Source organism: Papio anubis, chromosome 6 (assembly GCF_008728515.1).
Source record: "Papio anubis isolate 15944 chromosome 6, Panubis1.0, whole genome shotgun sequence".
Taxonomy (NCBI): Eukaryota; Metazoa; Chordata; class Mammalia; order Primates; family Cercopithecidae; genus Papio; species Papio anubis.
In genome coordinates, this window is record NC_044981.1 from 111,036,749 (window position 1) to 111,059,586 (window position 22,838).

Here is a 22,838-nt window from a genome sequence, read left to right on the forward strand (position 1 = left end):
ATCCTAGCTACTGGGGAGGCTGAGGGAGGAAAATTGCTTCAACCTGGGAGGCGGAGGTTGCAGAGCTGAGATGGTACCACTGCACTCTCCAGACTGGGCAACAAGAGCGAAAATGCGTTTCAAAAAAAAAAAAAATCTACACAAGAGGTGTAGAGAGGTGATGTGAAAAGTCAGGAAAATGGAACAGACTAGTTAAAGAACTTAAAATTTACTTCAGATTTAGACATCACCAGTTGAATTTTAAAAACTCAAAACAGTAGAGATTCTGGTTAAGTAGAAACTTGACTTTTAATCTAGCTTCTACACACAAGGCTTGGGAAGTTGCTTACTCTTTTTTTTTTGATACGGAGTCTCGCTCTGTCGCCCAGGCTGGAGTGCAATGGCAGGATCTAGGCTCACTGAAAGCGCTGCCTCCCAGGTTCACGCCTCCCAGGTTCACGCCATTCTCCTGCCTCAGCCTCCCGAGTAGCTAAGACTACAGGCGCTCACCACCACGCCTGGTTAATTTTTTGTATTTTTTAGTAGAGACAGGGTTTCACTGTGTTTAGCCACAAAGGTCTTGATTTCCTGACCCTGTGATCCACCCGCCTCGGCCTCCCAAAGTGCTAGGATTACAGGCGTGAGCCACCGCGCCCAGCCAACTCTTAACAATTTAACAAAAACTAACGATGGAATTCCAATCAAATCTAAACCTCTAGCCACAAAACCTTAAAATCAAGGTGCTGATCTTAATCTAAAAAACCTCATGTGGTTTGGGTTCTGGTTACCTTAGAGATTTTGACTCTAAGCACCCAACTGCAATTAAGATTAGCTGAAATACTTGGCCGATGGTTCACTACTGAAACCTGATGAACTGGAATCCTCTGATTTTGTCTCTTTTCAGACAAGGTGACCAACCATTCTAGGTTTTTTGGTTTTTTTGGTTTTTTGTTTTTTGAGACACAGTCTCACTCTGTCACCCAGGCTGGAGTACAGTCACAATCTTGGCTCACTGCAAGCTCCACCTCTTGAGTTCAAGCGATTCTCCTGCCTCAGCCTCCCAAGCAGCTGGGATTACAGGCGTGCACCACCATGCCAGGCTATTTTTATTAGAGACAAGGTTTCACCATACTAGCCAGGCTGTTCTCGAACTCCTGACCTCGCGATTTGCCACCTCAGCCTTCCAAAGTGCTGGGATTACAGGCATGAGCCACAGCACTTGGCCCCATTCTAGGTTTGACTGGGACCAAGGGGTTTCCTGGGAGCAGCCAGACTTTCACTGCTAATACTGGCAAAGTCCTGGGCAAACCAGGACTGGTCACGCTATCTTCGGCCACATTTTAGAAACTGGTACTTTAACAGCCACCTTTTTCAACTCTGGACTTTGCAGCAACTCTACAGAGCTTTAATATGGATCAACTACTAAAAACAAGAACCTTCCCTAAAGAAAAGCATGTTAATGTCACACACGGTTTTTACCAATCAGGTGGAAGTAATTTTTCCCTATAAATTTTACCATTTACTTTTAAACACAAAACTCATGAGCCAAACACTACTTGAAGAACTGTTAATGAATTCAGATTCACATTTAGGAAATAATGATTCAAAATTAAAATATCTTTAAAGATCAGTTTTCAATGACTGATAGATGTAACAACTTGGACAAATCGCTCTTAACCCAACCTGGCTGGGTAAAAGAAGCCAGTCTGCAAAGGCGACATACTGTGTAATTCCATTTATGTAACATGCTAGAAAAGGTAAAACTATAGTGATGGACAACAGATTGGTGACAGCCAGAGGTTAGGGGTGGAAGCAGCACAGGTCTATAAAGACAGCAAAATAAAGTGATAGACCTGGCCTATATTCTCGTGTTGGTGACTACACAAATAAATACTATGTTAAAATTCACAGAACGCTATACTGAAAAAAAAGTCACTTTTACTACGTAATTCTAAGGTTTTTTAATCAGTGATTTCAAAAATACACTAATGATTTTATCATTTACTGAGGTACTGTGCTACGCCCCCTTCCTGTTTTGTTTTATATTCACCCAATGTTATGAGATAATTATTATTAACCCTATTTGAGGAAAAGGAACACTTGAGGCTCAGAGGTTCAGTAACATGCCCAAAACCATACAGTGTGTAAGGGATGGACCACAATTCCAACCCAGATCTGATGCCAAAGGCTATATTCTCAACCACTACCAAACACTACACTACACTCCCCTCTGTTCATAAATATCAACCACTCTGTCCCTCCCAATGACGATATCAGGAGGCTATTGTTTCCTTATTCTGAATTCAATACACTATTGATAACGTGAACATAGGGAGAAGCAAAACATGATTCTAGAGCAGTGATGTCCAACTGAACTTTCTCCAATAATAGAAATGTTTTATATTATGTGAGCTACCCAAATATGGTAGCCTCTAGCTACAGGTGGCTACTCAGCACACATGGCTAGTGTGACACTGAGTTGAACTGGACAGCACAGTTCTAGAGAAATAATGTGACAAGAATGTACATGCCACAGAAAGAAGCAATTTATTAAATTATGATGGTAACTCACCAACAATAAAAGGAAAATAATTCAAGGGAGATGTATAGTAAAGGAATGAAGCTAAAAAATGCACCACCCCCAAAGCACGTCACAAAACTAAGTCTATCCTTTTTTTTTTTTTTTAATACGGAGCCTTGCTCTGTCGCCAGGCTAGAGTGCAGTGGCACCATCTCCGCTCACTGCAACCCTCCGACTCCCTGGTTCAAGCGATTCTCCTGCCTCAGCCTCTCGAGTAGCTGGGATTACAGGCACGCACCACCGCGCCAGGCTAATTTTTGTATTTTAGTAGAGACGGGGTTTCACCACGTTGGCCAGGATGGTCTCCATCTCCTGACCTCAGGTGATGCGCCCGCCTCGGCCTCCCAAAGTGCTGGGGTTACAGGCGTGAGCCACCACACCCGGCCACTAAGTCTATCTTCTGAACACCTGGTCACCCTCCAAGATTCAGCTGAAGTATCAACTTTATCTACACACCCACAGCACTCTGCACATGTGCAGTATAGAATAATTTGTATACAAAGTTTATCTGTGTTTTTCTCCCCCAATGGACCGTGAGCACCTGAAGAGCAGAGATAAGTATTCATACATGCACCACCAGCATCCAATACCTACATCCAGATGCTTTCTGCAACAATAAACACTTTTTTCACTCAGTTTGAGTGAGAAAATGATCATCTTAGATCCTTTAACTACAAATTCAACTCAATTCTGCAAGCATTTGAGTACCAGAAGTATACATAAAAAGAGGTACCTGCCCTCAAGGAGCTTACAGTGAGAATGAGGGATACAAGATATAGGTAGACAAATAACAAGTAAAAAGGGTAATCAAAATTAATTGCGTACAAACAGTACTTTAGGACAGAATAGAAACCGTCAGGAATCATAGTGGTAAGCGAAAACTGAAAAATGATTTAAGTAGCCATTATCCGGCCGGGCACAGTGGCTCACGCCTGTAATCCCAGCACTTTGGGAGGCCAAGGCGGGCAGATCATCTGAGGTCAGGAGTTCGAGACCAGCCTGGCTAACATGATAAAACCCCATCTCTACTAAAAATACAAAAATTAGTCGGGTGTGGTGGTACGCGCCTGTAATCCCAGCTACTTGGGAGGCTGAGGAAGGAGAATCACTTGAACCCGGAAAGTAGAGGTTGCAGTGAGCCAAGATCATGCCACTACACTCCAGCCTGCACAACAGGATTAAGACTCCATCTCAAAAAAAAAAAGTAGCCATGATCCCATTCTGTGAAGCAAAGGCGTAAGATAACTTATTATATCCCAACCTATTATTTAGAAAAGCCTAATGGATTAAAAAATAATTTTAAGGAAGTCTTTAGAAATTTATCCTGCCTTCACTCACTACCAACATCATCCTATTCCTTATATCACTAAGCTAAAACTAGTCTTAGAACAAAATCCTTCCAGATCAAAAATTCTATGAAAATTTCACAGCATAAAGAAGTGTAGTCTTCTTTACACTTTTTTTTTTTTTTTTTTGAGACGGAGTCTCGCTCTGTCGCCCGGGCTGGAGTGCAGTGGCCGGATCTCAGCTCACTGCAAGCTCCGCCTCCCGGGTTCACGCCATTCTCCTGCCTCAGCCTCCCGAGTAGCTGGGACTACAGGCGCCCGCCACCTCGCCCGGCTAATTTTTTTTTTTTATTTTTTAGTAGAGACGGGGTTTCACCGTGTTAGCCAGGATGGTCTCGATCTCCTGACCTCGTGATCCGCCCGTCTCGGCCTCCCAAAGTGCTGGGATTACAGGCTTGAGCCACCGCGCCCGGCCGTCTTCTTTACACTTTTACACTTAAATTCTCATCAAGTCACAACATCCTTCTGGGTTCTCAAAATGGGCTACTTGGAATTAGTTTGCACAGTACATCTCATGGTGAGTATACAGGCAGCATCTGGAACAGTCTGTTCAAAGTAGTTTGAAATCATTTAATAAGTACATTTTCTGTTTCCTCTAAAAATGAACAGGAAGGGTGCTAGTATGAGGAATCTAGACACCAAGCATTATCTGTATTTTAAAGCACATTATAATATGGAGGTCTGCAAACTGGAAGACTGGCAGTTATATAGCGTAATTTCTTAATTTTCTCATCTTTATCAGCTCACATGTTATTCATGACAAAGGTCAGAGAAAATTTGTGAGATTTTCCTAGAGTGAATGACCTTGGGCTGCTTAATTAAATTATTTGAGCCTGCTTCCTCAAATTGAAGATTGAGAAGGAAGTGTGACTAGATGCCCTCAGAGAGAAATACTGAACTAAGATAATTACTTACAGGTTGACTTCAGCATGGCTTTTGGTTCAATCCTAACTCATCTTTAAAATCGAATAACAGGCCAGGGCGGTGGCTCACGCCTGAGATCCCAGCACTTTGGGAGGCAGAGGCAGGTGGATCACCTGAGGTCGAGAGTTCGAGACCAGCCTGGCCAACATAGTGATACCCCATCTCTACTAAAAATACAAAACTAGCCGGACGTGGTGGTGGGCGCCCGTAATCCCAGCTACTAGGGAGGCTGAGGCAGGACAATCACCTGAGCTCGGGAGGCAGAGGCAAGGCTGCAGTGAGCTGCAATCACGCCACTGCACTCCAGCCTGGGCGACAGAGCAAGACTCCATCTCTAAATAAATACATAAAATATAAAGTGGAAAAACATATAAATGTGGCACCTATTAAAATATGTCCATAATTCTTTGATACTCTTCCCTTCAGTTTGGGCTGGACTTAAGTGACTTGTTTTTAATAGAATATGGCAGAAGTGATAGTGTGTGGCCTCCTCTCTGCTCTTGCTTGAGTCACCTACTCTGGGGGTAGCTAGTCTCTGATGTGAGGACACTCAAGCAGTCCAATGAAGAACTTCCACCGTCAGCCATAGCTGACTTGCCAAACGAGAGCCACCTTGGGACCTCATGAAAAACCCTGACCCAGAACCACCTAACTAAGCTACTCCCAGATTCCTGACCCACAGAAACTACATGAGATAAACACAAGTTTATTGTTTTAAACCACTATGTTTTGGGTTAATTTGTAACAGCAAGAGAATACACCAGTATTTTTTAAATAGTGGGTCCTGAGACTCGTTAGTGGTTGAAAAAAATCAATTTAAGGCAGCAATATCAACTTTAAAAAAAAGAAATAGAAAATAGTAGAGTATATTACTCTTAATACAAGTACTATTTCCTAAAAATTGTATTTGTTTTACATGTATGCGTATACTAGGTGCAATTTAAAATGTGTTTCTTATAACTACAGCTGAAAACATTAAAACCCACAAGTCTAATCAGTAGGTTTAAAACAAAAAGCTCCCTAAAGCATAGGGAGTTCCTTCAGGGACTCTGGTCTCAATAACAACCAACTATAAAACAAGCTTTTTCTATAAACTTTATGACCAAAGCAACGAAATGTAAGACACTCTCACAATACATCTTTTCTGATGTATACACTAAGCTTGATACACAACACACAGGGCATGGTTATCTGCCCTAGAGTTTAATGTTTAACATGTAAAAGTATGTCATTTTCCTAATTTAAGAAATTTCTCAACAGGACTTTCTTCATAAAATTAGTCAAAAATGCTGCTTTGGACTCAAACCGCATTTATTTTTTCCTACTATTATTTTTTTTAAATCAATGTTAAAGGAAATTCCATCTTCAACCTAAGCACACACACACTCACAAACACAAGAGATCTAGTACTATTAAATTGTTTTCTGGGCTGGGCACGATGGCTCACACCTGTAATCCCAGCACTTCGGGAGGCTGAGGAAGGTGGATCACAAGGTCAGGAGATGGAGACCATCCTGGCCAACATTGTGACACCCTCTCTCTACTTTAAAAAAAAAAAAATTAGCCGGGCATAGTGGCGGGCACCTGTAGTCCCAGCTACTAGGGAGGCTGAGGCATGAGAATCGCTTAAAACCAGGAGGCAGAGGTTGCAGTGAGCCGATATCGCGCCACTGTACTCCAGCTTGGGCAACAGAATGAGACTCCATCTCAAAAAAAAAAAAAAAAAAAAAGTTTTCTGCTCATTGTCCAAGTCTCATTGGAACTATTCTCTTCACAATACAACCAAGTGCATATTTTTATGGTTGTGTCTCAGCAGAACACAAATCAAAACTTTCAGCAACACCAGACTGCAGAATATTCATGCAATCTTTTGATGAATCCACTCAGATTGCTTGCACTGTGATTTTCTTTGAAGTAAAAAGTGTTAAAAACTATTTCTGAATTCCTAATTTACCAGATTCTCAAAATACCAAAATAAATTGGCACATAATCAGAGTGATTTAACTTTTTTTTCCTTTTTAGATAGGATCGCACTCTGTTGCCCAGACTAGGGTGCAGTGATGTGATCATGGCTCAGTGCAGCCTCGAACTCCTGGGCTGAAAGCGATCCTGCCACCTCAGCCTCCCAAGCTGAGATTATAGGCCCACACCACCATGCCTGGCTAATTCATTTTTTCTAATACATGGGATTTCCTTATATTGTCCTGGCCGATCTGCAACTCCTGGGCTCAAGCCATCCTTCTGAAAGTCCTGGGATTATAGGTGTGAGCCACCACGCTCAGCCTTTTTATTTTTCTTATTACTGTACTAGGGACATTTGTGACTTTCCCACAACGAGACTTAGTAGAGAACTGAAAGCTTCCCTTGGCCTTATCCTGAAATACACTAACTAGCTCTTACTTGCCACGGCTGTTTTCTCCTCAACCCTTGCAGATATATGTATCCATATAAATGTTTCTATTTCAACAAGTTGTAGAAAATATACAGTCTGTATAGCTCTCTTTATAATGCTATTACTTGATGATCCTGACTACAAGTTGGAATTATCTGCATACTTGGCAAAATTCAAGTGTGGCTGCCTATGCCTCAAGAGAATGAGCAGCAAACCAGCCCAGTCCTAAATTCGAGTAGCAGCTCTTGAAGAGAATAGGATGCACTTGATAGGCTTTCTTGAGGACTCATATTCAGTTTCTGGGCTTACCCCTGGGTTTCTTTCTATAAACCTATATAGAGTGTAGCGCTAGGAAATACTCTGATCTCAAAAATAAGCATAGTTACTTTGACTCAAGACCAATTACTCTACACACATAGGCAAATTTCTGCCCAATGGTATCAAGTTTAGCATTAGTTATGCCCACTTTTTCTTTTATTTTTTCTTAAATCAGTATCACTCTTCACATGAGCACTCCACCAACACCATAAGGTTGAAAAATTTCAGAATGAAAGTTCAAAAGAATTAAGAACCTACAGATCTCTATGATTCCCTACAAAATAATCAACATCATTTCAGTTTCCTAGTAAGATGAGATGGACCTCAATACTCAAGTCAATCCAAGGAACCAGGCATGCCAGTCTGAAGGCCAACTTTGATGTTCCAGTGACAGCGGTGCAGTAGAATACTAAGATCAGAATTTGGTTTTGGAGGCAGACATTTACTCACTAAAGTCACTTATCTGGTTGATCAAAAAACAGTAAAGTTCAAGGCAAGTGTACACTGAATCTATTATCCATTTGAGAGCCACTGAAGCTACACAGCTGCTTATTTTGTCTTCAAAGAAGGAATTAGTCATCAGTACCTGCAGGTATAACTAGATTGCTAAATAAAAGATTTTTAGGAGGAACACTTCTATGTATTAAATTGTCTTAAGATGGTAAGCTTGCCTTAAATGATTTAAACTATGTGCCAGGCATTGGCTGGTGGTCAGACTGTGTAAACCAACATGGGTTAGACATCATAACCAGGTTAGCATGACTTGAAACCAGAGTATCCCAGAAACTGCTGCCTCCACTTCCTTAAGAATGCAGCCATATCCTTTCTAAATCTCAAAAAATCCTAGATGTGTAAAGATATCATTAAATTCCAATCCTCAAAGAACTAAACTGCATTTCCCCAAAAAACACACGAATTCTAGAAAAATGGCAACAACCAAAACTTTAAAATGTTAAAAATGACCAGGAAATTCTAACTTATCTGCCATGTTTCAGGATCTCCCCGTTCAAAGATTTTCCAAACCTCTAAATCTAACAGAATAGCCAACACTGGAATCCATACCTCAAAGACCAAAACCTAACAGGAGAATAAACTGTTAACAAACATGCGTTGCAGACTTTCATTTTTGGGAGGCCAAAACTTCAAAAACGAAAATCCAGTTGCTGAAATAACTATCAAATTCAACCCTAACAGAAACATCTTACGTCGCTCAACTAATCTGCAAGGAAAAGGAAGCAACTCTACCTCTGTGCACGGTACAGGCATCTGTACTTAAGCATGACTTTCAGTTACCATTGGTGACAGGAAGATACTGGTTTACAGTATCTCCCCGGTTTAAAACACGGAAAGTCAAGGGACAAGGGTAAAGGCCAAAAGATCTCAAGCAGACGCCGGCAGGATACGAGCAGCGGCTCTCCATCTCTACCCCCAGCATCTCAAGGACTTGTCCTACCTAAACACTTTATGTAAACAAGGGGCTTGTGACTCAGGCCTCCAGCCCCAATAGGTGGAGAGAAGTTTCCTCGCCTCGGCTGCACATGGTCTGCAGAAGTTTGGCTGGAGCAGAGCGCGGAGCCTGGGTGGGAGCGGCAGTGGAGTGCTGCAGGCGGCGGCGGCGGCGGCAGAGCAGCAGGAGGCGGAGGCGGGCGGGGGGAGGGGAGCGGCTGGGGGGGGGGGGGGGGGGGGGGGCTCTTGCCGCCACTGCTCTCTCGCCGCCTCTCCCCCCCGGCGGGAGCCGCTCGCAGCCTCTTTGCACAAGTCTCTCCGCTCTCTCGGTCATGTGACCTTAACGTAACCGGACAGGAAAAGCCCCGCCGCCGCCGCCGCCGCCGCGCCGGAGACACCGACCGCGGCGGCAGCAGCAGCAGCAGCAGCAGCGAGAGGCAGAGGCGGCGGCGGCGGGGAGGACAGCACCGCCGAGGCTACCCAGCGGCGCCTCCTCCACACCCCCCGCCGCAGCAGCACCGGCGACAGGTAAGCGCGCACCGCCTCCGCCTCCCGGGGCCGGTGCCCACGTGCCACCCCCAGCCCAGGGTCCGGGAAGGCGGAGGAGGGGCGGGGGCCACCGGAGCTCGCAAACGGTTCCGGCAGCGGCAGTGGCAACAAAGACGACGAATGACCCTCGTCCCAGGGCTCCGGGTGCAGGCAGGCGGAGGGCCCGGGCCACTCGGGGACCCGGTTCTGAGAAGCGAGGGCAGGGGCGCCTCGCGGGGGCGGCGGCGGCTGCGCCTGGCGCCGGGGCTCTGGCCGCTTGACAAAACCATCCCCCGGAGCCAGGCGGCGGCGAGTCGGCAGCGGCTCCATCCGGGGTTTTGCGGGAGGGGGAGGGGACGGAAGCCGAGAGGGCGGGCGGCGGATCGGAGGGAGGGAGGGAGGGAGGGAGGAAGGGGAGGGGGGCGATTCGCGTTCCGTTCCCCGTGGCCGGTCCCTCCCTTCCCACCGCCACCGCGAAGTGCGCCCTGGGCGGCGGCGACCGGTGAGCGTCCCGCGCTGGAGCCCTCGGAGGCGGGCCCGTCAGGTGCGTAATCCTTCCGACGCCTCGCCGCCGCCTCCTGCTGCTGCCGCCGCTACTGCTTCGGCGGCAAGGCCGCGAGCTGCGGAAGTGGGTTTGGGGGAGGGGAGGGAGGAGGGAGGGGGAAGGGAGGGATCCGGTCCGACCGGAGCAGGCCCGGCCTCTCTGGCGCTTCTCCCAGCTGCAGCGGCTCCTACAGCTGCTGCCGCTACTGCTGCGGCTCCGCCTCCCGCTCGCGGGCGGGGGCGCGCACGCGCGCTTCCGGCCTCCTCGGGTCTCGCGCTGTCTCCGGCTCTCGCGCGCGCTCCATCCCCTCTCCCTGTCTGGGCCACCCCCGCCCCCGGCGCCGGGGCTGTTGCGCCGGCCGGGGCGTTGCGCACGGCGTAGGCGTCGGCATTGTGTTAAACTCCGCGGGACTTGCGGCGAGCGCGCGCGCGCACGCGGGACTGAGAGAAGCGGCGAGCGTGCAACGCGGCCGGAGTGCGTCGCCCCTCCCTCTCCCTCAGCCCCTCGGGGACGGGGACAGGGACGGGGCCGGGGGCGGGGCCGGCGAGACCGGAGGGGGCCAGAGGGCCCCGGCGCCGCGCCCCCGGCCCCGCCCCTGGCCAGGCCCCCGCCCCGCGGGGCGGGTGGGGCGAGGTGGCTGTTGCGGCGCGCTCAGGCGGGCTGGGGACGCGTCGGCTTTTGTGGCGCCGCCCCTGTCGCCCGCTCCCTGCGGCTGCAGGCCGGGCCCAGTCCCAGGTGCTGAGCGCGTTGAGCCGGCGGCTTCGAGCTTCCGCCCGACGTGCGATCTGCGCCTGCGATACAGCCCGAGTTGGCCCCGAGCGCGCTGTGGTTTCGGCTGCTTAGCCTCGGGGCGTGGGACCCGCGCGGCCCGCACGCCCCGACCAGACTCCGAGGCGAGGAGGCTGCTTCCCGGGGCCGGCGTCGTTTTCTCGTTGTAGCGAAACCTCTAAACCGTTCTTGTTTAAACAAAGCCGCAAGAGAGAAGTGTTTAGCCAGAAGCTGCAAAGGAAGCTAGGTTTTGCCGCTTTTAGCTGGTAGTAAAAGAGGCAATAAAGAAGCGAGGGTAGCAGAGTAGGCGAGTGCCTGGGCCAGGAGAAGCTGCAGCTACGCCTTTTACTGCAAGAACTTCCACCCGAATACGTGAACTCCTAATTATGCCTTGGGGATATAACCCGGCTCTCGCTCCCCGCCTCCCCCAGCTGCATTGTTCATTAGCTCTTTCATCATACAATGGGCCCACTGAGTTTGTGAGCATCGATTCTATTCATTTTCTCACGGTATTGTTTTAGTAAAATAAAGCGTAAAAGCATAAAGAAGGTCAGAATTATCAGAACTCCGGGGAGGGGGGGGCTCTGGGATTACTTAAACGTACTGCGGTGTCCTTGCTAATGTAAATCTATGCCGACCCCCGCTGGAGCGCCAGGGCTAGTTGTACACACCACTAGCGTTTTAGTGTGGGAGTACCCTGAAAGTTTAATACGGAATTGGGATTATGCCATTTTAATTCTCATTTGTCTGATTTATCACAAACCAAAATTATAAATTGGTAAGGTAAATTCCACTGCATTCTGAATGATCTTGGTGTGCATCCAGGATGTTTTCAAACTGTTAAAAGGTCATTTTTTTCTTTTTCTTTTTTTTTTTTTTTTGAGACGGAGTCTCGCTCTGTCGCCCAGGCTAGAGTGCAGTGGCCGGATCTCAGCTCACTGCAAGCTCCGCCTCCCGCGTTTACGCCATTCTCCTGCCTCAGCCTCCCGAGTAGCTGGGACTACAGGCACCCGCCACCTCGCCCGGCTAGTTTTTTTGTATTTTTTAGTAGAGACGGGGTTTCACCGCATTAGCCAGGATGGTCTCCATCTCCTGACCTCGTGATCCGCCCGTCTCGGCCTCCCAGAGTGCTGGCATTACAGGCTTGAGCCACCGCGCCCGGCCCATTTTTTTCTTTTTAATAAGAGACAGGGGTCTCGCCATGTTGCCCAAGGCGGTCTTGAACTCCTGGGCTCAAGCAATCCTCCCGCCTCGGCCTCCCAAAGTGCTGGGATTACAGGGGTGAACCACCGCTCCTGGACAAGAAGGCAATTTTTAAGAGCATGGTAATTTACCACTAATAGGACGTCCTTTTAAACTGGGCATTTCTCATTTAATAAACTTGTAGTTTATTTGCTAAACAAAGAATTGGCCAGTTATTGAAGCCATCATAAGTGCAAGAAGTGATATGCCAGTGCCACTGAGAGTCAACAGTGGAGTAGTCTACAGTGGAGTGTAGTCTACACCCCTAAAACTGTGTCATACAGTCCACATGCATACTTGCCAGTTTTAAAGCTTCTCCTCAAAGGGAATGTAAATACGTTGATGCTCAGCAACCTAGCAGCAGAGAATAAACATAATCATGTTTTAAGTTATAAAATAAAAGCTGCCACGGTGACACCTGCTTTTTTGTCTTAAACTTTAGTATGAACTTTATAGTAACCTCCAAACTCTGCACTTTTGTAAGACAATATAAAATAATAGAAAAATGTGTTCATGGCCAAGCAAAGTGGCTCATTTCTATAATCCCAGCACTTTGGGAGGCCAAGGCTGGAGGATTGCTTGAAGCCAAGAGTTCAAGACCAACCTGGGTAACATAGACCCCCCATCTCTATTAGAAAAGAAAATGTATTCACTCCAACCCCATAAAGAGATGTACTTTGTAATCTTGTGATTTCAAGTACCCACAGCATGCCCCTGAGTAAGTGGATGTGCTTTCCTCAATTTGAGACTTACCAAAATAGAGAAGGAAATACCTAAAGCTCATCTGTAGCATCGGCCTGGGATCAGCAGCTTTAGAGATGGGGACTGTCCTGCCAGCTGTTACTGTTTCTTGGTGCTTCATCTGTAGCCCCACTCACCTTTCCCTGTAGGAACTTGGAAAAGCTGGGCAAGCCCCGTGGCACCAGCCTGCACAGGAAAGGAAGATTGAAACAACTGGTTTACTGGTAATTTTTTTTACCATAAAATGCCAAATGCACCTGACAAAGGTCATTTATCATCACTTTTTCTATTTTCGTATGCTCTTTGGCTCTCTGAACATGACCCTGAAAACCTAAAAGGGAATTGAACGTTTTTATTTCCCTGAAGAAAAAAAAATGTAAGCGTTCTAAGCATTAGACCAAGAGTATTTCTAAAATCTTCTTTATGCTCAAGTAGGTTATAATTTGAACTAACAAATTAAACTGTTAAACAATTAAAATATTACTTTGAATTGATAGTAAATAAGATTCAGTATTTTTACAATGCTGATAGAGCCATTAAGATATGGAATCAGTAGTCACAGAACCTTACAAGGAGTTGGCAGCACAAGACATATAGATCCATTTTAGAAGCCAACTTGGTGGCTCGTATTTATGCTCAAACTCATAACCCCCAGTTCACATGCTTGAGGTATGCATCACATACCTTTGAGTGTCACTTTAAGAAAGTTCAGTGTTCAAAGATAGGAATTTGAAAAACACTTTTATGTATCTGGCTAAGTACTAAGGGAAACTACATTTTTACTTTTGTAAGATATTTTAGTGTAAGATATTTTACTTTTGTAAGATTTTTTTTTTTTTTTTTTTTTTTTTTTTTTGAGACAGAGTCTCACTCTGTCCCCAGGCGGGAGTGCAGTGGGGCCATCTCGGCTCACTGGCTCACTGCAAGCTCCGCCTTCCGGATTCACGCCATTCTCCAGCCTCAGCCTCCCAAGTAGCTGGGACTACAGGCGCCTGCCACCATGCCTGGCTAATTTTTTAGGATTTTTAGTAGAGACGGGTTTCACTGTGTTAGCCAGGGTTTCACTGTGTTAGCCAGGATGGTCTCGATCTTCTGACCTCGTGATCCACCCGCCTCAGCCTCCCAAAGCGCTGGGATTACAGGCGTGAGCCACCGTTCCCGGCCGTACTATTCTCTTAAATAGGGCGCACTCGCTAAGTTCTGCACCAAGCAGGGTAAGCGTCAGAATCCTCTAATCTGGAATGATTTCAAAGTGTGCATGTTCTCCTGCCCCGGGAGAGTCATTTAGGTTCTCTGGGTCCCAAAGTGATTCTGAACGGCACTTGTCTAAGTGTGATCTGCAGATCCTTTTGAAGCCCCAGGATCCTTTCAGGGTTCAATGAAGTCAAAACTATTGTCATAGTAATACTAAGTTGTTACGGCGTTTTCCGCTGTGTTGACAAAATGTCTTCTCAGTGTTGACACTGAGAAGATCTGCTTAATTCAGTGAGCCAATGTTTTCCAAATGATCAACGGATGATGTTAAAAATCATGAATGGGTAAATGATCCATTGAAAGTGGATAGACCAATGAATGTTACTATAATAGAGTAGGAAAAGTTAATTCAGTTATGTAGTTTTATATTACACAACCAACTTTTAAGAAAGTACCACTTGTCAAGTTTTGGTATAATATAAAAGAAGACTATTACCTGAAAAGGCTATTAAAATACTCCTTTTTCCAACTACATAGGTGGGTGAGGCTGGATTTTCTTCACTACTCAACCAAAACAGAGTTAATTGAGGAGTAAAAGCAAAATCTGGTTGTCTTCTGTTAAAGAGAATTGCAAAAATATAAAAAGACACCACTTTGTTGTTTTAGAAAATACAATTATTTTTTCATAAAAATGTTCTGTACTTTAACATGTAATGGGTTTATTGTTGTTTTTAATTGAATTAAATGTTTCTAAAATTTCACCATTTTAATTTCTAATATGGTAAATGTCAATAGTTAAAATCCATATAAACATATAATTGATTTTCTTAATAATTTTTAAGACCATTAAGGGATCCCAACACCAAAAAGTTTGAGAAGCCCTGCTCTAAAATATTGAAATATGTTATTAAGACTTTGAGTTAAACACTTTTGAAACTGTGTTATATACCCTGAACTACACAATTAGGTGATTATATTTTCTTCAGATTAATTTTACAAATCATCTTATGTTATATAAAAAATGAAGGCAATCTCTGTTCTGGTGGATTACTAGAAGCAGATTAGTTTTTTGTTGTTGTTGTTTTGAGACAAGGTCTTACTCCTTCATCCAGGTTAGAGTGCAGTGGCACGACCACGGCTCACAGCAGCTTCAACCTTCCTGGCTCAAGCAGTCTTCCCACCTCAGCCCCCTAGTAGCTGGGACCGTGGGCACATGCCACCACATTCAGCTAATTTTCTTTTTATAGAGACAGGGTCTTGTCATGTTGTGCAGGCTGGCCTCCGGGGCTCAAGTGATCTGCCCACCTTGGCCTTTCAAAGTGCTGGGATTACAAGGGTGAGCCACTGTCCCCAGCCCAGATTAGTTTTTTAATTTTGCTGTGTGTAATCATTTGTAAGTTTCCTTCAGGTTGATTGTAGCATAATGTCTTTAGAATTATTACTTTAATACGAACTCTCTATTAGCCATAAATCTCTGATCTACTTCTGTTTGACACCTAAGATGTCCCTGAATTGCCTCCTTATGACCCCAACTTACATTTGGAAACTAAAAACTAAGTGTAAACATAGCGAAAATATAATTGAAAACAGTAGTATTTTACAAATCCAGTGCTTTTTAACATGAAAATAAATGCTGTTAGTTTATGCCCCTCTCTTTTCTAATTACTGTGGAAGAAGGTTGACTAAGGAAATGTTAAGAAAAAAATGCCAATCCATTATCACAACTAAATAAGATGCATTTTCTACCTTCAAAATACAGTTTTAAAATATATTAAAATTTGAATGACCAGCCTCATTCAGGTTTACTTCATGGGCCCTCCAATATTAATTATTAATAATAGTAATTGAAAAAGCAGCTTTTCATCCTGGTAAATGGTCTAAACTACTTGAAAGAATCAGTCTTACTTGCGGGTAATACTTCTACTCTTACTGATTGTCCTTTGCATTACAATATTCATTTATGCTTCACTTAAATAAAATCAAGGACTTCAGAGGACCCTTTTAGTGCCCTTGAAACGGGTAGTGTAAGTAGTGTTTAGTGTCTTAGAACAGCTATTATCTTTAAAAACGGAATCAACAATTTCCGAAAGCTGTTTTGGTGTCCTATTCTTATACTGAAAATGAAGGAGAAACTTAGGTTGTCAAAATATAACGTAATTGTACGTGCCCCATTCTTCTGCACCTCCAAAAGGATGAGTGACTTGCTTACGGATCAGCCCACATGTGCTCTGTGATGGAAGCTGAAAGCAAGTGACAGCTAGGTGGTCAGTGTCCCATTATCAAGTAGGAGACAGTGGTGGCAATGAAAACCAAAGCATTAAATAATCTAAAAGGTCATTTGTATTTGGCTTTAGGAAATGTTTTTTATTTTTTCAACATGAGTATGTCTTATAGTCTCTGAATTTAGTTAAGGAAAGTAAAAACTTTGTACACATACATATACAGAAAGAAGGCATTCCATGAAAACTCATTTATAGGCACTGCCTCCTCTCTCCAGTGCTACTTTTCTTCAGTTCCTTTCAGCTTACTATTCTAATTTAGAAAAGACAAATGATTTGTTTTTTATTTAGTTGGGTTTTTTCTTAAGTTCATTTACAGTGTTAAATGATTGGGGATTTTACATAGGTCTTCAGTTTCATGTCTTGATTTTCGGGCCTTTGTGACTGGGATCAGGAAGAACTTTTAGGAATGCTCTGTAGAGCAAGGTAGTAGAGTGGAGACAACATGAACTGTATGCCCAGAAGACCAGAGTTCAATCCTGACTCTATTTGTTGACATTTGTAACCTCTCTCAACTACAGTGTAGTGATTGAAGGACATGGCTTTTCTGAAGACTCAGACAAATCACAGTCAGGACTTCCAAGCTCCAGACCAGTGTAACCAACGTATACTCTGCATCTCCACTTGCTTATCTCAAAAGTATCTCAAACCCAACATGTGTGAACCTAACTTCTTGCCCTTCCCACCAAACTGGGTATTTGCCCTGTGTTCCCTCCTGTTGGAAGCACCAAGATCTATCCAGTTATACAGATAAGAAGTCTAGGAAGTCTTCCTGGACACTTTGATCTGCTCCATTCTCCTTCATCTGACTCATCAACCAGGTCTGTTGTTTTTTTTGTCTTCTAAATATCTTTTAACTCCTGCCAATTTCCTCCATCTTCCTCAGTACCACCTGAGTCGTTATCTCTTTTGTAGACCACTGGCAGTTGTCCACTCTAGACCATTGTCCAGCAGATCTTCACTTGCCCGCTTGTTACCCCCTCCTCCCCAGTTTGATTAGTTCTGCAGTCTGTATATTGTAGAGATCTTATCAAGTCATCCTGCTTAAAATCCCCTTGGGTGGCTTCCCATTGCTTTTAAGATATGGACCAAAATCATTAACATGACGTCTGTCTCCGTCCTCCTTATTCTCTGGCTCTTTACCCTTCAGGGTTATTGTGAATTATAAAGCACTATTCAGAAATTAATTATTAGCATGAAGAAACACAAGATAGTATTTTTAAATTGAAAAATTATTCCAAAACATAGCAGGTGTTAAATTGATGAGAATTTTTTAGGTCAATCTAGGATAACTAGAAACTCAACTTCTACCCCTAGTCACCCAGCTGTGAGAGGCAGAGCCCTGACTAGAACTCAGCACTCTTCTCCTCCTGGAGCATCTGCTTATTAATTTACTTAACAAATACTAAACCCTAGGCCATATGCAAGGCACTGGGATAAAATAGTAAATGCTAAGGAAGATTTGTTGCCAGCTTTCCAGAAGCATCAGGCAATGTGTATAAACTGGCTCGTTCACAGATGCACCAGGGCAAGAACATGAGGGGCAGGGGGGTGTGTGTGTGTGTGTGAGTGAGTGTGTCTGTCTGTCTGTCTCATGTTCTTCTGAAAGCAGCATATTCAAAATCCTAGAGCAGAGGTTCGAAGCCTGTGTACAGATGCAACCCCTCTCCCCTAACTCTTTAGAGCTCAGGCTGCCAAGCTGCCCAGCCTTGAGAGTGAAGCCTTTGAGCAGTAAGTATTGTACGCTGTCAGGAGCCAAATCATCACCAGGGTGTTCAGGACCTTCTGGGAGACGAAACTGCCATTCCTTAGCTTAGCTTAGCTTATCCAGAAGTCCCAAAGTAAGTGAAATAACCTCATTTTGTCTCTATTATCAATATATTCAAATGAAACTGAATTTTTAGTAATGCTTGTATTTCAAAACAAGCTGGACCCTTGATGATCCATTCGTAGAGATCACCAAACTGAGAATCGCGTATCAAGAAAATAATTAGCTGGGCAATGTGACATGCATTTCTAGTCCCAGCTACTCAGGAGGCTGAGGCAGGAGGATCACTTGAACCCAGGAGTTCAAGACCAGCCTGAGCGACATAGCAAGACCCCATATAAAAAATTAGATACAGGCTTGGTGTGATGGCTTATGCCTGTAATCCCAGCACTTTGGGAGGCTGAGGCGGGTGGATCACGAAGTCAGGAGTTCAAGACCAGCCTGGCCAACATGATGAAACCCCGTCTCTACCAAAAGTACAAAAATTAGCCAGGCGTGGTGGTCGGCGCCTATAATCGAGAGACTGAGGCAGAGAATTGCTTGAACCCAGGAGGCGGAAGTTGAAGTGAGCCAATATCACACCACTGTACTCCAGCCTGGGCAACAGAGCAAGACTTCATCTTAAAAAAAAAAAAATAGATACAATTTAATGTATTAAAGTAACATTTTATGTTGTAATTTGTTTGCATTAGAAAAATATTAAGCCTGTAGGTGGAGGTTGCAGTGAGCCGAGAATGCACGCCATTTCACTCTAGCCTGGGCAACAAGAGCGAAACTCTGTCTCAAAAAAAAAAAAAAAGAGGCCGAGGCAGGTGGATCATCAGAGGTTGGGAGTTCGAGACCAGCCTGACCAACATGGAGAAACCCCATCTCTACTAAAAATACAAAATTAGCTGGGTGTGGTGGCGCATGCCCGTAATCCCAGCTACTCTAGAGGCTGAGGCAGGAGAATTGCTTGAACCCGGGAGGCGGAGGTTGTAGTGAGCCAAGATTGCACCATTGTACGCCAGCCTGGGCAACAAGAACGAAACTCCATCTCACAAAAAAAGATAAAGAAAAATATATTTTCATACATAGTCATGTACCTATAATAAATTTCAATGAAAGACCACGTATACAACAATGGTCCCATAGGACTATAACACCATATATTTACGTAAGTTTTTTGTGTTTAACTGTTTCGATACACAAATACTTACCATTGTGTTACAATTGCCTACAGTACGGTAACATGCTGTCCAGGTTTGTAACCTAGGAGCAATAGATTGCCATATAGCCTAGGCCTGTGTAGTAGGCTATACCAACTAGGTTTGTGGAAGTACCTTTATGATGTTCACACAATGACAAAATTGCCTGACGATGCATTTCTCAGAACGTATCTCTTGTTAAGCAAGGTATGACTGCATTGAATATAGTGCCACCTGTCCTTCCTCTGGGAGGATAATACTGACATTGTGTCATTTCTATGTATTTATGTGTAAAAGCCTACCAGGTTTGTGAATGTTTCAAGTCTTTGCTGGCAAAATAAAGGGGGAGCAATGTTAGACCTTAGTCTGAAAGTTTGTTGTTTTTAGTACGTCTGTGAAATCAGAAAGCCTGGAAAGCATTAGTTTAGATTTGCACCAGAGTATGGGATGCAGAGTAAGCAACTGTTAGATGGTGCAGGACTCTGGAAGAGGTGCAGCGGCACTGGGATTTTATCCTAATGGCAGTAAGGAACCACAGGAGGATTTTATTTATTTATTTATTTATTTTTAAGATGGAGTCTCACTCTGTCACCCAGGCTAGAGTACAGTGGCATGATCTCAGCTCACTGCAACCTCCACTTCCCAGGGTTAAGCGATTCTCCTGCCTCAGCCTCTCAAGTAGCTGGGATTACAGGCACTTGCCACCATGCCAGGCTAATTTTTATATTTTTTGTAGAGACGGGGTTTCACCATGTTGGCCAGGCTGGTCTCAAACTCCTGATCTCAGGTGATCTGCCCACCTCAGCCTCCCAAAGTGCTGGAATTACAGGCGTAAGCCACTGTGCCCGACCCACAGAAGAATTTTAAGCAAGTGACATCAGGTTTGCCCTTTCGAAAGGTCATTCTGGCTATTGTGTGGTGGATGCATGAAGGAGGCCAGAACTGGAGATGGAGAGATGAGTTGGGAGATGAGGCTAAGGTGTGGCAGGAAAGTAAAGAGTTTCAATTAATGGCACTTGGGGGCTGATGTGAGGAGTAAGAGAATGGGGACGCCTGAGGATGAGTTGAGATTTCTGGCTTGGTCAGAGGGTGGAAATGGGACCCTGCACTAAGCCAGGGAATACAGAAGGAGCAGATTTGTGTACCTGGTTTTTATTGTCTTTTTGGGTAAATGGCAGTGAGAGGACAGGGAGGAAGTGAGTTGAGTTTTACCTAAATCAAGTTTAAGGTTCCTGGGGGAACAGCCAAGGAGAAGTGAAAGAGATCACCAAAGACAGGCTGCAGAATGGGGAGTGGGCTGGGGACCAGGCGCAGAGGAGACCAGCAAGAGGAACCCTGGATGGAGATTAAAATAGAACAGCCTGTGGTGAGTCGAAAACCAGAGAGCAGTAGCCTGAAAACCAGAGACCAAAGATTTATCAAAGCGGGAGGAAGAATACAAAATGCCGCCAAGAGGCTGAGTAAGCCACTGAGTCCCTGAGGCTGGGGAACAAGGTCCTTGGTGACCTTGGTGAGCAGAGTAGGGCGGGAGCTGGCTTGGAGGTGGGAAGAGCAGGCAGCCATTCCCACAAAAGAGGGGCGGCCTCAGCCAAGCCGTCCACGAGGATACCAGGGCCCTAGCTGGTGTATTTTGGGCCAGTTAAGCCTCATGGAAATGAGTATGAAGGGAGGCCGTGATGAGAAAAGAGGAAAGAAAGATTTAAGAAAAGCCAGTACTGTCGCTGGGCAGGGGCCAGAGTGTAGCCCATAGTACCTTCTCTACCCTTTTGCCCCATTTCCCCAGGCAGTTCACATATGGAACAGTCTAGGGGTTTTGGTTTTGGTTTTCTTTTTGAGAAAGGTTTTTTGGTCTCCAAAATAAAATTTTTTTCAAGTTGATCTGTGTGAATTTTCCCCCTTGTGAATTTTGAACATGCAACTTGTTCCGTTTTTCTGCTTTTTCTTTCTTTTTTTTTTTTCATTTCTCTGAGTCATGCACATGTATTCTTTCCTCTGTATTTGAATACTTATGTTCAGTGTGTTTCCTGATCTAGGAGATGTTCCTAAATTGACATTTTAAAATAACTAGTAGACTCTCTTAAATTCCTAAATTGAGATTCTAAAATAACTGGTAGACTCCCTTAAAAAACATTGAGCGTTCTATCATGGCTTCATTCTTATGGTCTGAATAGAATGCTTATGTTAGTCTGTTTGTGGAAAGAGAGGGAGCCATAGAGTTTGCTATATCGAAGGAAATGATATATACCTATTCATGTAAAAACCAAAACCTCAAAATCCTCCTATAAAACATTAACAAATTTGATGGCATTAAAACATAAAATTGTATTTGTCAAAATCTCTATAAATAGATGCAAAGGAAGTGAGAAAATTATTAGCAACATATGTGACACAGGGCCTATTTTCCTTATATACAAAGAGTTTAATAGATTTTTTTTTTTTTTTTTTTAAGACAGGGTCTCACTCTGTTTCCTAGGCTAGTGTGCAGTGGTGCTAACACAGCTCACTGCGTGCAGCCTCAATCCCCTGGGCTCAGGTGATCCTCCCACTTCAGCTTCTGGAGTAGCTGGGACCACAGGTGTGTGCCACCATCCCTGGCTTTTTTAAAATTTTTTTGTAGAGATGGGGGTCGCTCCATGTTGCCCAGGTTAGTCTTGAACTCCTGGGCTTGGGCAGTCCTCCCACTTTGGCCTCCCCAAGTGTTAAGATTAGAGGCATAAGCCACCACACCTGGCCAGGTTTTATTAAATTGATAAGAAAAAGAGAATTGAATAGGAAAATGGGCAGAGCTCATGAAGAGGTACTAAAGGAAATACATATGGTCAATAAATACAAAAATAAGCTTTACTTCATCATTAAAGGCCTACAAAGTAAAAAAACCATATTGGCAAAGAATACCAAGTATTAACTAGAGTATGGAGAAAAGAGTTAGGGTGGAGCTGGATAGAAAAATCTCACATTTTGTCTGTCCATAATAGTTGAATCTTTTATAATAAGTATATGTACTTAAAAGCAGCAGCAAATAATAATATTTAAACACACACACTTTCGTGTAGCACGTTCCAACTAACCAAGTGAATCCCAGTTTAAAGCCTACTTATTAAATGTACTGGTTCTATAAGCTTGGGCAAGCCACCTACCCTCTCTAACCCTATTTCCTCGTTTATAAGCATATGAATGATCCAGCTTCTCCACACTCTTGCCACCATGTGTTGTGACTGTTTCTTATTTTAGCCATCCTGATAGGTGCGTAGTGATACTGTGGTTTTAATTTGCTTTTCCCTAGTGGCTAGTGGTTTCGAACATCTTTTCGTGTGTTTATTTGCCTTGCCATCTGTATATCCTCTTTGGTGAAATGTCTCTTCAAGTCTATTACATATTTTCTGATCTGATTTTTTTTTTACTATTGAATTTTCAAAGTTCTTTATATATTCCAGATACTAATCCTTTGTCAAAGGACTAGTTTGCAAAAGTTTTCAAATACGGACTCCTAGTCTTTGAGCTTGTGTTTTCATCCTCTCAGTAAGGTCTTTCAGAGAGCAAAAGTTTTTAATTTTAATGAAGTCCAGTTTATCAAGTTCTCATTTTAAGGATTCTGCTTTTG

General features: G+C 44.2%; 2 protein-coding genes across 5 annotated transcripts in view; one reads left to right on the forward strand and one right to left on the reverse strand.

The window, feature by feature from the left end:
• Nucleotides 1-6,862: 6,862 nt before the first annotated feature.
• On the reverse strand, nt 6,863-20,985 carry LOC116275420 (formin-like protein 5). The gene is made up of 4 exons (XM_031667609.1): nt 20,954-20,985; nt 12,947-12,995; nt 10,583-11,004; nt 6,863-10,404 (listed from the first exon to the last, which is right to left on the reverse strand). The coding sequence occupies exons 1-4, from the start codon at nt 20,983-20,985 to the stop codon at nt 9,327-9,329; spliced, it is 1,581 nt and encodes a 526-aa protein (XP_031523469.1). The 3' UTR covers nt 6,863-9,326.
• Nucleotides 9,288-22,838, forward strand: part of ZBTB2 (zinc finger and BTB domain containing 2) — a 28,018-nt gene continuing 14,467 nt past the window's right edge. The window contains exons 1-2 of one of the 4 annotated variants that reach the window (XM_031667345.1): nt 9,404-9,514; nt 16,804-17,103. The gene's annotated coding sequence lies outside the window, so the exon portion shown is untranslated. Of the gene's footprint in view, nt 9,515-9,943; nt 10,059-16,803; nt 17,104-22,838 lie in introns of those variants that run through there. The other 3 variants (XM_031667346.1, XM_031667348.1, XM_031667347.1) reach the window with 3 other exon arrangements.

Bases quoted from the DNA above. Each gene is read 5' to 3' on its own strand.
- LOC116275420 (XM_031667609.1), bottom strand. From the start codon at position 20,985: ATGGGCTACACTCTGGCCCCTGCCCAGCGACA. The intron at 12,996-20,953 runs GTACTGGCTTTT...TTTCCTGTGCAG, and splicing joins CTGGCCCCTGCCCAGCGACA to GCTGGTGCCACGGGGCTTGC. The intron at 10,405-10,582 runs GTCCCTGTCCCC...CCGGCGCAACAG, and splicing joins CCGGCCCCGCCCCCGGCCCC to CCCCGGCGCCGGGGGCGGGG.